The 15023-nt window shown below is 42.2% G+C and overlaps 2 protein-coding genes across 2 annotated transcripts in view; one reads left to right on the top strand and one right to left on the bottom strand.

Annotated features, from left to right (window-relative positions):
* Positions 1 to 5933, top strand: part of LOC122771024 (voltage-dependent T-type calcium channel subunit alpha-1G-like) — a 58983-nt gene extending 53050 nt beyond the window's left edge. The window contains exons 30-35 of the mRNA XM_044028307.1: positions 65 to 143; positions 411 to 532; positions 832 to 1113; positions 1210 to 1360; positions 3003 to 3541; positions 3690 to 5933. Of these exons, the coding sequence (XP_043884242.1) occupies positions 65 to 143; positions 411 to 532; positions 832 to 1113; positions 1210 to 1360; positions 3003 to 3541; positions 3690 to 4343 (1827 nt within the window). The 3' untranslated portion in view covers positions 4344 to 5933. The remainder of the gene's footprint in view (positions 1 to 64; positions 144 to 410; positions 533 to 831; positions 1114 to 1209; positions 1361 to 3002; positions 3542 to 3689) is intronic.
* A 336-nt stretch (positions 5934 to 6269) lies between these two features.
* On the bottom strand, positions 6270 to 12851 carry LOC122771025 (synaptogyrin-3-like). The gene is made up of 4 exons (XM_044028308.1): positions 12641 to 12851; positions 10174 to 10408; positions 8687 to 8832; positions 6270 to 7404 (listed from the first exon to the last, which is right to left on the bottom strand). The coding sequence occupies exons 1-4, from the start codon at positions 12743 to 12745 to the stop codon at positions 7177 to 7179; spliced, it is 714 nt and encodes a 237-aa protein (XP_043884243.1). The 5' UTR covers positions 12746 to 12851; the 3' UTR covers positions 6270 to 7176.
* Positions 12852 to 15023: the final 2172 nt, after the last annotated feature.

The raw sequence follows: 15023 nt of genomic DNA, 5'->3' as shown, positions 1-15023 counted from the left end.
TGTCTTTATCTCTGTGTATCATACACTGTATATATCTGTGTGTGCGTATAATGTGTCTGTCTAGGTGGGGAATCTGGGTCTGCTCTTCATGTTGCTGTTCTTCATCTATGCAGCTCTGGGAGTTGAGCTCTTTGGAAAACTGGGTTAGTGTGTGTTTGCGTGTACATGCATGTGCGTGCGTGCGTGCGTGTGTGCATGCATAAAAATCAGTGCAGCTGTGTGTGCGCGCACCTCAGCTGACACGGGAGAGATTGCATAACATGAATAAATCTTGTTGTTATAGACATTAATTATGTCAATTTAGAATCAGCGCTCTAATCTCCGCACTGTTCTCTTTCTTCTCTCACCTCGCTTTCCTCTTCCACCCTCACTGCCTCTAATCCTCTCTCCCTCTTTTCATCCTCTCTCAGAGTGTTCGGACGAGAACCCATGTGAGGGTCTCAGTCGCCACGCCACCTTCGACAACTTTGGCATGGCTTTCCTCACACTCTTCAGGGTGTCGACCGGGGACAACTGGAATGGGATTATGAAGGTTATTTGACTTTCTCTCCTCCGCTTTGTGGAAGGTTTTAAGACATGGGCACAGACATATGCAAGTGTTGGTTATTAGACAGGTGTTTTATGACAGACTAAGAGCTGCTGACATTAGAGGGTTAGGAGAGTGTGTTATTCTTCTCTGACAGCCTCAATATCCTTTTTTTTACGCTCAGATCAACATCTCCCCCCGTTGGAGAGGAGAGGAAATACAACCTCCAGCATTATCCGACCTAAATTTCACCTTAATCTCTTGATATTTTGAGAATATCATGTAAAATCTCTGTCTCACTGCAGGACACGCTGCGTGATTGCCGCCCACAGGATCGCAACTGCCTCACTTACCTGCCCTTGATCTCCCCCATTTACTTTGTCACCTTCGTCCTTACGGCTCAGTTCGTGCTGGTCAATGTTGTTGTAGCGGTTTTGATGAAGCACCTGGAGGAGAGCAACAAGGAGGCGCAGCTGGAGGAGATGGAAGAGAGACGGGAGAGGGAGGAGAGGGAGGAGGCCAAACGGCGTCAGAGCACTGCGTCCTTGAGTGGAGCTCCGGGGCCAAACACGGATGCACCCGCTCAGGTAACGTACAGCACATGTTGGTGTTTATGAATGGAAAGAAGGGAACGGAGGGTAGATGACGACAATGATGACTGCGGTGATGATCTGATGTTGCAGGTGCAGGTTGAGGATGAGGAGTGTTCCCAAGGCAACATGTTGAGCATGGGTGGCATCGTGCCTCTCCCCAGTGACAGCTACATTCAGCCACTCAGACGTTCCCCTTATCCTCACATTGGCCACGAAGCTTATTCCGGCTACAGCTTCTCAGGTACTTCACTTACTTTGCAGCCAATTTGCAGACAGTTCTGACTGATTGCTGTAATGATTGTTTCTACCATAAATAGCCTAAAGCACAGCTGAAGTGTGACGTAGTACAAGTGCCAATCTTTGCTGGAAAGAGTGAGATATCATATTCAAAATACTGGCAATACGTCTGTCAACTCTGGTAAAATGTCCATTTACCAAATGACATTTTTTTATTTTTTGTGGGCAGGTAAGAATAAAAAATAATGCACTTTGGGATGGCAGTGCTTTAGTGGCAGAGGGGCATCTTCCAACTGGAAGGATGATCCACTTAACCCCAATTTGCCTAATCCTACCACTGTGCACTGCTTAAGTGTACTCAAGCCTGGGTAAATAGAGAGCATTGTCAGTAGGTCACATGGATGGGAAAAAATATGCTGATAGATGATTACATAATGAAGCACACAGTTTTTTTTTAAGTTGTTGTATATTGTTGTTGTTATCCACAAATCCATAAACCATATCCCTCTCCCAGTCCGTTCTCCTGCCGTGTTTGTCTCGCCCGGTGCAGGATTCATTCCTTTTCTTGGCGGTGATGTAACCACAAAAACAAGCACTTTATTCAGCATCTGTAGCGTCCTACGTGCTCTGTCAACCTTTATTGGCCCGACAAAGTTGTTGTGTCCCAGCAAAGTTGGCAGCGGCTCTGCTACGATGTCCGTAGTTCGCCCTTTCGCTGTTCTTTTCTGCGGTGCCAGTTATTCTTATGTTGTTTCATGTGGACTGAGCTTCACAGGTTTTTTTCTCAGATATGCCTGTGGCTCTCATGTGTGTCATTGTTTGCCATGACTCTTTCAGAAATATGCATCATAGATATCTGTACTTGTAGAAGGTTTGGCAGTCACATCCAACTTTTGGCCAAACATTGTTTTTAAGCCAGTTATTGCATTTATAATGCCTGTTCTACTAGCCCCATCTGACTGTTGGCCAGGTCTGCCGTTGTATCATTACTTCCTACATCTTTAGTAGGCTCAAAGGAAGGTTATCAAAGATTGAATTATTATTATTTTATCGAGGGGGGGGCTCATCATAACTGGAAGTCCTAGCCTCTTAAATATTTGAAATAACCAATGGTCGACACCCAATGACACCCAGAACCCCATCTTTGCACCGTCATCAATATACTTTTATCATTTTAGTGAAAGACAAGACATAAATTGAAACATTTCATCTTCTGATATTATTTACATGAAACTTAAAACCTTCGTTTTTTTTTTTTTATCTAACTGTGTCATGGACAGTGTATGTAGAAACATACTTAGATTCCAAAACACGGTGTATTCACTCTTCTTTTTGCAGTTGTTATGTAGTCTTTATTAGTAGTGTAATGATTAATAGATCTGGGTTGATACATTGATTCTATGAGAAATGATATAATGTGTCTGATTCAGACTTCCATATTGTCTCTGTGGGATTAAAATTTGGTTGAGCTCAAATTAAATTGTTGTAAGTTGTAATTCAGTAGCTTTTCAATATAAATGTAACTGTAAAATGGGAATATCATTTCCCTTAAACTTCCACTGTGTAGTATTTAGCAGGGGTAGTTGAACCATGTGGTGTCGGCACACTTTATAAAATACTGTGTATTATGTGATTTTTCGCTGCAGGCTCAATGTCATCTCTGGGCTCCAGTGGAGGCGGCTCATTGCTGCAGGTCCCGGGAGCTCTGCCCACCATAAGCCACGCTTCGCTGGGGTCTGGATGCAGCTCAAGGCCAATGATCTGCCTCACCTCTGGGAGCAATGACAGATACCCCTCACACAGACTCAGTCCAGCTGACAGTATAGAGGGATACAGGTCCAGTCCTGCTCACAGAATCAACAGACACAGACTTAACTCTGCTCACAGTATAGATGGATACAGGTTCAGCCCCGCCCATCGGATAAACAGACACAGACTCAGCTCCGCTCACAGTATAGATGGATACAGGCTGAATCATGAACACAACACAGAGAGACCTAGACTCATGTCCAGCCACAGTATAGACAGACATCCCGCTCACAGTACCAGCAGACGTCCGTCTCACTGGCTCAGTCCTCAGGACAGTTTAGACAGAAACAAGTTGAGTCCCTCCTATATCCCAGATAGTTCAGTCCTGAAGAGACCAGCATCTTTCCACACCACGAGCAGACAGTTACGCAGACAGGTGTGTTATTATCACCTCTCTTCTCTTCTCTTCTCTTCTCTTCTCTTCTCTTCTCTTCTCTTCTCTTCTCTTCACTTCTCTTCTCTTCTCTTCCCATCTCATCTCATCTCAATGATTAACAGGGCTGTGTCGTGTGTTGTGCCCGCAGGAGGCTGTGCACTGTGACTCAGCTGATGATCTGGCAGAGCCTCACCTTACTGTGCCCTCCGCCACTTCCACGCCGCCACGCCAGCGATCGTCCAGTGTACACACACTGAAATATACGCAGCCGCAGAGGGTCATCTCGTGCAAGAGTCACAGTGAGACCACTGAACAAGAACACGTACCTGAGCAGGTCACCTGTGGCTCGCAGCCGGACACAGACCGCGAGAAAAGGCTGCAGAGCCTGTCCAGCATGCAGGCATCTAGTGGTGAATTCACCCTGTCAGCTTCCCTCTGTAGCTCCAGAGCGGAGGGGAGCTGCGACTCTGGGCACCAGTTGGACGACGCCGACGAGGAAGTCAGTCGTATTAACAGTTCTGCTCACACTCACTCGCGCACACAACCTCCTGCCAGCTCGTCACACAAAACCAGACACCTTACCCCAAGCCCTGAGGAGCACAGGAGCCGCCTCAGCCAATCAGTGTCCCCCGTGTCGGGCAGGAACAGGAAGCAGAGGATGAGCCCGCCACCTGGGGAGGAGCCGGTCACTATGTCAACCCAACTGATGGACAGCAGTGTTGACCTGAGGAGACGGACTCTGTCGTTTGATGCCACAAGCCTCTCGGTTAATCAGCCCGAGGGAAGCGCAGTGGACGATTGAACACATCCAGGGGACTGTGGGTGGATTGTTTCTTTCTCTCAGTGTGGTGGAGACAGATGTGCAGCTTGGAGCGCACCAGAGGGGCAAGTTTTCTTGTTTCAGGCCACGCCCCTCGACTCGTCCTTTTTCACAGGGAGGTTAAATCGGAACGTGTATGTATGAGTTATGTATGTGATCCAAGACTTTTACAACGTTGTGTGATTTGCACACAAGATGCACACGAGATGTTTCCTTTCCTTCTATCATAGCCCTATAGCTTTAGTTCAGACATAGTAGTCTCTCTCCAGCTATATTTACCCAAACACTAACCTAGCCCTTGCTTGCTTGCACTCCTCCTTCTTCATTTACTCTCATTTCTACTTTGCATCTCAAGCCTAGGTCAGAGTACAGGACACAAATCACACAAGAGGTGTAGTATGCATTAAATGGCATATCTGCTCATCGAGAAACACTGACAGATGAAAAAGCACGTTTTATTGTGTTTATAGTCGGCCTCTCTTTAGGACTCGTTCCTTTTTTTAGGTTTATTTGCAGCATAGGCAGCTGTTGCAGGTTCTGGAGAAAACATTGTTACACCAAAGGGACTGTATGCAGAGGAGTTGTAGTAGAAGAGCCAATAAATGTCCTCTGATTGGTCAAAGTCTCCCACGATACAGAATGACAGTGTATGTTTACAAAAACAAACAAAATGGTTTTTAAATGATAAAGTTCAGCAGTTATAAAAACCTTTTCTATGAAACAATCGCAGACCTGAAATGGATTTGTGCAATTGCCGTTTTACACGATGTTTTCCTTCAAAATACAACAGCTTATTAAAAGTGAAGCAAAGTGAGAATCTTGTATTGAAACAAGCTGGACTTTATAGCTGTTCTATAGATAACTAGTCTTCTAAATTTCCTTTAACCGCCCTCTGGATGTTGCTTGATCAATGTGTGACCAGAGTGAGAAAAACCTTGGTATTGTTTATTTTTCATGGGATTTTTTTCCTCCCACGTCTGAATCCTCTCAACCCTGAAGAGTCAGAAAAAGTCAATCTACCGTTAGAAGTTCCTGTAGTGTGACCTGGGCTTTAGTAGTTTCTACCTCGCTTTTTTTCCTGAACCCCGTCCGAACGTTCAGGCGGCTTAGTTTTCACTCTCCCCTCGACTTTGCTTTTCCTCGTCTTAGTATTCTCAGGGTAGAGCTAGTTCAGACGCAGGTGAGTGTCAGGCGTGTGACCAGAGGGCTGCAGGGTTACGTTGCCCCCTGCTGTCAGAACCCGAGCTGGCCCGTGTTGCCGAATGTTTGCAGAGATTATACTGATGAATGGGTTGGGAGCAGATGAACAGAAGGGCTTATTCCGGGGACATAACGGGGTGTTTAAACTTTATAAGAGGCTGACACTATATTTTATTAACACAGAGGTGATGATATGATGAACTTGAATGTCATTTTATGTGCAGGTCATGAGGACAGATGATGCAAATAATATATATATATATATAATGTTTAGCAGATTCTTGGAAGCAGGGATGGCTATACGGTGAACTCGCCTGGTGGTGATCGTGATTGGACTGTGCTGGAATAAAACCACTTCTTTTCTGACTTTCATTTGACTTCATAGCCTTGCTTCCAAATCTGTCCTTTGCCCCCTATCTATGGAGCATTTTGTTTTAATGGTAGGAGTGGCTGCGGTCTTTCTACATGAGCTGCCTAATCTAAAAATAAAGCTAACACACAGCTGCTGCCTGCTGCTGCTAATCAATTCAACATAACTCAAGTACGCCATCTAATTATAGTCTTCCAGCAGATGTTGATTAATGTGCCTAACACATCCTTGGATTTCAGTCGCAATACGTAATTACACTAAAAACGATTTTTCAAATTTCAAGAGGCAAAAAGGAAGTGACTCAGAGACGCGGTGTACAAAGGCAGACTCACAGCAGGGACGGTGACAATGGCGGCGGGTAGATTTTATTCTTCAGATTTCATTATACCACTTCAGCATATCACAATAAAATATTTAACCACATGAATATTTCACACGGAAACACTACAGCGTTCAGAATGCATTAAGCTGTTCTCTCTTTATTTCCTTGCCAAAAAGAATGTACCAGTTTCAGCGAGGCCCACCCCTGCTCTCGCGATCTATTGGTCAAAAAGTATGTCACTTGCGGCCAATGGGCGGCCACAAGTCTGCAGGGCAGCTTGTTGAGACGGACTGAGAACAAACAGAAGCAAAGAAATGGTTTCGCTGTCCTATTTGCATCACTGAGTATCGTTTAATAAGGCAGGTGGAGCATCGTCACTGATCTACATCTATGTTAATCTGCACTTTACCATATGTACATGCTGTCAAGGTGTGTGTGTGTGTGTGAGTGTACTTGCATTTGTGACCACTTAAGGACATTTTCTGTCATAAATGCTGATTTTGTCAGGACCAGTACACATGAAGGTACAGAAAGCGAGAACACTTTGAGTAGGCTGTCCAAATGAATGGAAGCCAGTGCAGCAGAATCTGTGTGTACGTGTGTGTGTGTGTCCTTCCAGGTAAACGTGTCCTGGTGTCCATGTAAGTACATGTCTGTTTGTTTCCAGGTGTGAGTGAGTACAGCTGTGTTAGCATGCGTCAATACCTTTGTGTGTGAGAACATAAGCCAGTATTTTTGACACGGCGAGTTACAACCATCTAAGCTGAGCCGGCAGTTGTCATGGAGAATAGAGATCATACAGCACACGGCCCCACCAATCCCGGGAGAGGATGGAAAGCCACTGAAACAGCGAGGCAGGAAGTTGTCCGTGCAGTGTTGTCCAACTCGCACCTCATTCTCTGCCTCTCTCTGTCTGTCTGTCTCTAAAAGGCTGGAGCCATGGGTCTCTGCTGTGTGAGTTTCTGAGGATCCAGGGTTTCAGTGAACGGCGGGGCTTGATAGGGGCTGGTGGTTACTATGGTAGCACCGTTGGTGATGGGATATGGTGTAGCCCGAGCGTTGCTAGGGGGCGGGTCCAGCTGTTGCCAAGTGAACAGGTTTGTGTTGCTACCGGTTAGGAAGCGTCGCAGTGCACTCAGCGTCAGTACAGCCTGTTAGTAACACACACACACACACACACACAGGCATTAGCAGAGGCTGTTAATTACACACTGGTTTAAAAAAATAAAAGAACAAGAACAGAGTTAGTTCTGGACAGGACGTTTTATACTTCATGAGAAATCTCAAGTGCAGAACTCCCATTCAAATTTCTGGCCAATCACACAGTTGTCAGACACCACACAAGAAGCAAGTGTGTCAAGAACAAGCTGCAGGAAAACAATGACGTCATGACGACGAGAGAACAGATGTGTCTGTTATTGTGGCCTGAAGATGAAGGTTTCCATTTATTTTAACCCAGTGATGTCAAATCAAAAAGTCAATTTGCATCAAGTGTAAAATGCAAAACTTTATGCAAACGAGGACAAAAAAAAAAGAAATCCCAAGAAAGTGTTTGAATTTGCCACGCCTCCTCAGTGAGGGCTGAAAATGGTTGTCAGATGATAGATGATGAAATCATCAAAACAAATTAACTAACTCACTCACTCTCCTGTACCAAACCCCCTCACGACATTCTGTCAAAACATATTCTTAAGATGGTTCTCTCTGGGTTCTCCGGTTTCCTCCCACAGTCCAAAAACCTGCAGATTTGGGGATTAGGGAAATTGGACACTCTAAAATGACCGTGAGAGCGGATGGATGTTTGTCTCTATGTGTCCCTGTCGTGGACTGTGACCTGTCCCGGGTGTTACCCCACCTTTGACCCTATGTCAGCTGGGATTGGCACCAGCTCCCCTCATGTGAAGGATAAAGTGGTAGAAGATGGATATTCTTAAGATATTGTAAGCACGTATATATGTCCCCTCTATTAGCCAAGTGTCTGTGTCTCAGGCTGATTCAGGCTGGAAGTCAGTACTGACTCACTGTGTCAGTGTCTAATACTCCCTCACTTTGAGAGCAGAGGTATTTACTGTACTTCAGTGAAATCGCCCACACCTTACTTCAAATCTGTCGACTCCAGACTTTGTAAAATGGCACCAAATCTAACACTGTGACAATCTTTTAGATATTGTCACCGAAAACCAACACATCTTAGATTCAGGATGTGTGTGTGTGTGTTTTAAATGAAAGAAAGAGTAGGAGGGGTCGTAGACAGCAGCCTCTGCCTGTCCTCCATGACTGGAATGATCTTATATGTGTCCATTGCCACCAGACACTGATAACCCTGAAAATAGCATACACACTGCTGGTCACACAAACAAATAAGATGAAGATGATGATGAAGACAACACACACACAGACAACAGGTGCACACACAGGTATAAACATACAGACCCAGGTGAGGATGGAGAAGAAGCAGAAAGCAATTGTGGCTCTGGCAGCGTCGGAGCCCTGGGCCAAAGGCAGCTCATCTGGAGAGGTCGCCTGCCACTGATTGGCCAGAAAACAGAAGCCAACAAACCACAGGAAGCAGAAGAGGCCTGCAGGATAGATGAAGACGGTCTTGTATTGCACTGGTAATGCATATCATCTTATAAATCTGTACAGTAGAAAAGTCAAGTATATAATTGAAAAGTCAATTATATACTCCACAAAAAACATTATCTCATTTTTCAAAGAAAATCCTGCACAACCTTTGACAAAAACTCCACTGACGTCCACCTGTTTCTATGTGCACATGCTTGGCTAAAGAGGAAAGCTTGGTTTTATCAATAAAATGTGACAGATTGCTATGGAAACAGATTTATCAAATAAGCTCAACCCATTCAAGATATGAAATATACCAGCAAATTAAAGGTTTCTCATATTAATTCATGAAAAAAACAAACATAAATTATTTTCCACTTTCCATCTGCTCTTTATTTTTTTGCACTTTTCACAAGATTTAATTCCTGCTATTTTAATTATCTGCTGCTGTTTTATGAAGCCTAACTGAAGAATTAGTGCTACCTGCTGTTTAGCTCGATCATCCAGCTGCTACAAAAGGTTGTGGAAGAAAACATACTTTAAGTTTCATTTTCTTTGGCAGATTTTCTTTTTGAATTTTGTTTAAAGATTTAAAATAGACATTATTCAATTTATGGCAAAATGATAATTACTAACCAGCTCTCAATTCTGTGAGACGTTTATTTTGAGCTAAACATTTGTTACACAGAAAGTACAGCTGAGGCTAACGACAATGTTTTTACTTTTGCAGTTAAGTGGCTTTAAACTTAAAGCTGTAGTGTGTAACAGCTGTTTAGTGAAAAAGCGCCACATGACTTAAGGAGGGAGGGTGGGAGAATAGCAGCTACCCCAGTAAAGGGAGAACTTTAGGTTAAGGAATTAAGTTCTGCAGGCTCACCTGAGGTGCAGAGTGGTGACAAAAGTTACACACTGAAGCTTTAAGGTTTTGACCGATTTTCATCATGTTGATGGCTAGAGAAGACAAATCCATGTTCAACAAGTTTCTCTGACTTCATCCTGGAGTTAACATTTATGTCTGTGCTGAACTTCACATGAAATTATCCACATGATGTTGAGACATATCACTCAAAACCACAACAATGGATCACAATTGTCTCTAGTAAAAGTTGTGTTGTTGTTTCAGTTATGGATGTTTCCTTTGATTCCAGTCTTTGTGCTAAGCTAAGCTAATGGGCCGCCAGTCATCACCTCATATTCATCGCTTAGACATGAGTGGTTTCTCATGTCTTTCCCAATGTGTGGATTTTTGTTTTACTAAAGCTTTTTACTTCTAAAAGCTTTTTTTATAATTTAATGATGGAATATTTCAATGTTTAATCTTTAATTAGTGCAAAAACATTTATGTTTATTCATACCAGAGAAGAGGAGGTCCAGCAGGACGGCTCGTCTTCTGTCCCTGATGCTGCTGATGGACGGGAAGTAAGCGTCCAGAATCAGGAAGCAGACGCTGCCAAGGAAACATGCCACGCCAATGGTGATGCCGTAGTTGCAGGCGTCAGAGTTGTTGTTGAAGACGCAGAGCAAACGCTCGCTGCCGATGTTGATGTAGCCCTCGTTCACGATGCAACTGAACACCACGACGGAGAAAACCTGCAGGGAAGAGAACACGTGGGCTGGTTTATCATCTAACACGTCAGAGAGAATGAACTCACACTGGTGCCTGACATTCCTCATGCATGATGTCAAGAGGTACATAACTCTAAGTCTAGGGCTTTATTGTTTTTCCTCACATTGAGCTCCTGAGACACCGTGCTAACAATCACTCTCACGTGTCTCATTAGGCGTTATTTACTATTATTATTATTATTTACATTATGTTCATATGTGTCTTTGGTCTGTTGGCGATTTGTTTACCTGCAGCACACAAACTGCATCCAACAGCAGTATTATACATATTTTGCACTTCAGTTATATTTATATATACTTTTCAAAAAGGCATCTTTTGCTGGAGTTTTATGACACAATTCTTATTATGACCTTTTTGTCATAATCTCACACCTGGCAAATACTCCATATTACAAAAACTTAAACTAACACTAAGCATTTACAATCAATAAAAACTAGCAAAAACCCACTCTAAAACATAATAAAAATTTAAAAACTAAAATTTAAAATCAAATAAAAAACTAAAACTAATGAAAAATCCAAAACTAATATAACCTCCACACTCATGCTGGCTTGAGGTGGGTTTGGAGTTGTGGTCATTAATCTCAAAGGCAGAAAACGAAACATGGGAGTGTGAAGCTAATATTTTGTCTAACATGGTCATCAACAGAGAGAACTGAGAGAAATCATTGAAATAGCATCAGGAGACACGTCTTCCACTCTACCCTCATGGGGAACTACAGTGTCACAAATGCACACGTGACACGAAGAAGATGTTCAGCAGCACTGGACGTCTGTTCATAATGACTATTTTACTAACTGAGTAAAACAGCAATGTAAAGCTGCAACTAACCATTATTTTCAAAATCGATTCATCTCTCGATTATTTTCTCAACTAATCAAGTTCTTGTTTGTAAAAATGTAAACTGTCAGAAAGTGTTGAAAAAAACACACCATAATAATATGGACGCAGAGGGAATTATTGTTTCTACAGAATGGTCTTGATGGCTGTTTAGATTTAAACTTATACATTTAAATATGCCTCCTTTGTGTCAAACCTACATTAATGCTGTGATTTTTTTATATTTAAACATGAATCACAACAAGTTTCATCAGTAAAATAAAAAGACGTGCTCAACCATGAGTAATTAGTTCATTGTTTTAATCAATGGAATCAAATGACTTGATTAATCATTTTTTAATCCACTATTACATTAATTAATAAAATTAAAGATAAGTTGATTATGAAAATAATCATAATCAGCCCTACACAGGATAAAACAAGCACCATGTTTTTATTGGTTACTGCCATGTATACATATCTAACTGCAAAGGTATAACCTGGCATATAAGATTTATAAAACAGAGGTAAATGATGAGTTACGGTGTTTTCATGTGTGATGTGTGGCGTGGAAATTAATCACGTCTCTGCTGCTACTTTAGCCAAAGTTTAACTTTGACTTTCATATTCAACACCTTCAGTGCTTTATGGCATTTCAGTTCCTTTCACTGAGAGCGACGATTGTCCCAACGTTGTTTCTGCACTGTGGGACTTTACAGTTACAGTTCTGTTTAGTTAGTCTGTTTTAATTAATGAATTCATCTTTTTAACATTAAATGTAACCTACATGGCTCCTGCCTCTCAGTCACGACTGTCATCCACTTTGTCTATGAAGTGTTTGGTGGAATAAAATGGTTGGTTACCTAAGAAACCCTTTTTTTAAAATCTAAAATTACTTTGTTGTGACTATTTAGATTTTCCACACATGCTTTACTGAGGAAGGCCACAATTGCTTCTGACAGATTCTAACTGTAAGACACAGAGACAGAAGCTGGACATGCTCTGTGTGTCACCTTTAAACCCCAAGTGTCCACATTATAAAGGCTGCATGGTGACTCACAGCTGCACAGCAGCGTCACACCACAGAGACAACAGGACAGACAACAGTTACACATTAGCACCAGCTACAGACACAAAGAGGAGCCAGAGATAAACACATGGCAGCAGAGTCCAGATGATCCTGAACCAGGAGCTGCATCACCACAATGATGTGTTTGTTGGAACATGATGATTTCAATTAGTCCCGTCAATGAAGACTGTGTGAATGGACAGAGAGACAGCGCGACAGACAGAGAGGGGGGCGGGTGGGGGTATGGGGGGGCAGACACAGGCCCGTCCATATAATAATGGACACATTGCAGAGGAGGATTTCTTACCCACGACATGAGTCTGAGGACGGTCCGCGGGTGTGTGAAGAAAGCGACCGGATCAAATGCGATGCTCCCGGCTTTCCTGGCGCCGTACGCGCCCGCTGGCTCCATCCCGCCGGGGGGTTAGTGTATCCTGAAGCCCGCTGAGAGAAGGAGAGGAGACGGTGAGAGAGCTGCGCGCAGCGGCGGCGTCCTCCTCCTCCTCCTCCTCCTCTTCCTCCTCCTTTGTGAAGTCACTGCGCGTCACTGAGAGCAGAGCAGAGGCTGCGGCAGCACCGAGGTCTCTCAACGGTCATTATGTTTTTTAAATTACATCAGAAATGCCTTTGTTTTATAGTAATATTTAGCTCATGGGGGTGATTTTAAACACGTTTCTATTACTCTATTGGGTTGCATGCGTTCATTTAAATCTGAGGGTCGTTTCTAATATTAGTTACACTCCTACCACTAAGCACCAAAAATGTCCTTTTTTTAAATCAAACTATAAAAAAGATTATTCATGATTATATATTGTTCTTTTATTGAGCCGATTTCTTTTCACCTACATCTGAACTTACTATTGATATCAAATGCTAATTATTTTTTAAAGATTATAACCCTTTAAATGCCAAGTTTTTTGTCTTCTTGGTTTTTAACGGAGGCTGGCCACCAACATTATGGGGCATTACCGCCACTTGTTTTTTTTTGTCATGATGCCACAATTTTAGTTAAAAAGATATGAATATTTTCAATAATGCAAAGTAAACCTTTTTGTGTATTGAATTATTGAGTGGGAGAGGGAATTGTGACAGTGCCATCTAGTGGAAACAGCATGTTTTTTCTCTATAAGCCAAATATGGCTTATATGGTTTAAATTGGTTTAAATGGCACATCAGACATAACATATATGTTCAGTGTGCAAACTATACCGCGGCTTTCACGTATATTGGGGGGTTGCGGGATGGATGCTTGCATCTGCACTACAAAAAAACCTACTTAACTCAACACATCCATTATTACAAGTCTGTATGTCTACTTGTCTTAAATCAGCACATATCGAATCTAAACTCCACTCACGCATCAAATCAATCAAAAAACAATATTTTGCCAATATTTCAGAGACCCTCCCAAAATCTTACAAATCATGTTTCCAGGGGAGCTCATGTCTCATTATGGGGGGCTGAGACCCCTCCTGGCTCCCCCGTAGTTCACACCATGGATATGTTATTTCTGATATGTATTAAATGCAGTGATTTATTTTGTGAGAGACTGAGTTAAGAAACATTTACACCCCGCTCTATAAGCCAGGGTGGAACGGCAGCACAACAAAGTTGGCAACACTGTGAAGGTCTGCAGTGACCTCCCGGTTGAGGACATTACGCTAACAGGAGCTGATCTGCAATGTTAAGTTACAGGGAGGACGGCTTAGGATCGGGACACGTTTGCGTTTGTCTGGGTCTCCGATTTGACCAATCATGCTGTTGACTGAGGTTAGGACCTCCTACCTCATTAACATATGGACACAGCAATAAATAAATAAATAAATCAATGTAAGTGAACAGAAATGTAGAAATAAATGTAAAACATTTATTTATTTATTTAGTCCTCTATTTATGTATACATTAATTTATTTATAGCTGTATTTATTCATTCATTTATTTATTCATTTATTTATGCAGTTATTTATTTATTTCTGTATTTATTTCTACATTCATTTATCATTTCTTTCTTTCTTTCTGTATTTATTTATTTATTTCTATATTATGTATACATTTATTTCTGTATTTATTTATACATAAGTCAGGTTTCATCTTCCATATACTAAACTATGACTTTTTTGTCTAATTTTGGACGACATACTATAGTCTGACTTTTTTGGGTGATTTTTGACAACATACTATAATTTGATGGTTTGATGTCATTTTAGATGACAAAGGATACTGTGCATAGATGAAATAGGTAGATCGATTGGCCGAGCAGGCAGTGTTGCACTAATTTACATACCAGCCTCCCCAGGGGACATGGGTTCAAATCCCACCCTTCACAGTATCTAAGACATTTTTAGGTGATTTTGGACATACTATACTATGACTTTTTGACTGATTTTGGACGACATACTATACTATTACTTTTTTGACTGATTTTGGACGACGTACTATACTATGACTTTTTGACTGATTTTGGACGACATTATTACATTACATTACATTACATGTCATTTAGCAGACGCTTTTATCCAAAGCGACTTACAGTTGAATTGAGTACAATCAGCTAGGGGTGGAATCGAACTTGTGACCATTGCGACTACAATGTCTTTCGCACACAGGGTACCGGTCTTAACCACTGAGCCACTCCACCCCCATACTATATACTATACTATTACTTTTTTGACTGATTTTGGACGACATAC

The sequence above is a fragment of the Solea senegalensis genome, linkage group LG6, assembly GCF_019176455.1.
Source record: "Solea senegalensis isolate Sse05_10M linkage group LG6, IFAPA_SoseM_1, whole genome shotgun sequence".
In the NCBI taxonomy this organism is placed as follows: Eukaryota; Metazoa; Chordata; class Actinopteri; order Pleuronectiformes; family Soleidae; genus Solea; species Solea senegalensis.
Note: the sequence above shows the minus strand (reverse complement) of the source record. Positions and strands in the feature narration are given on the sequence as shown.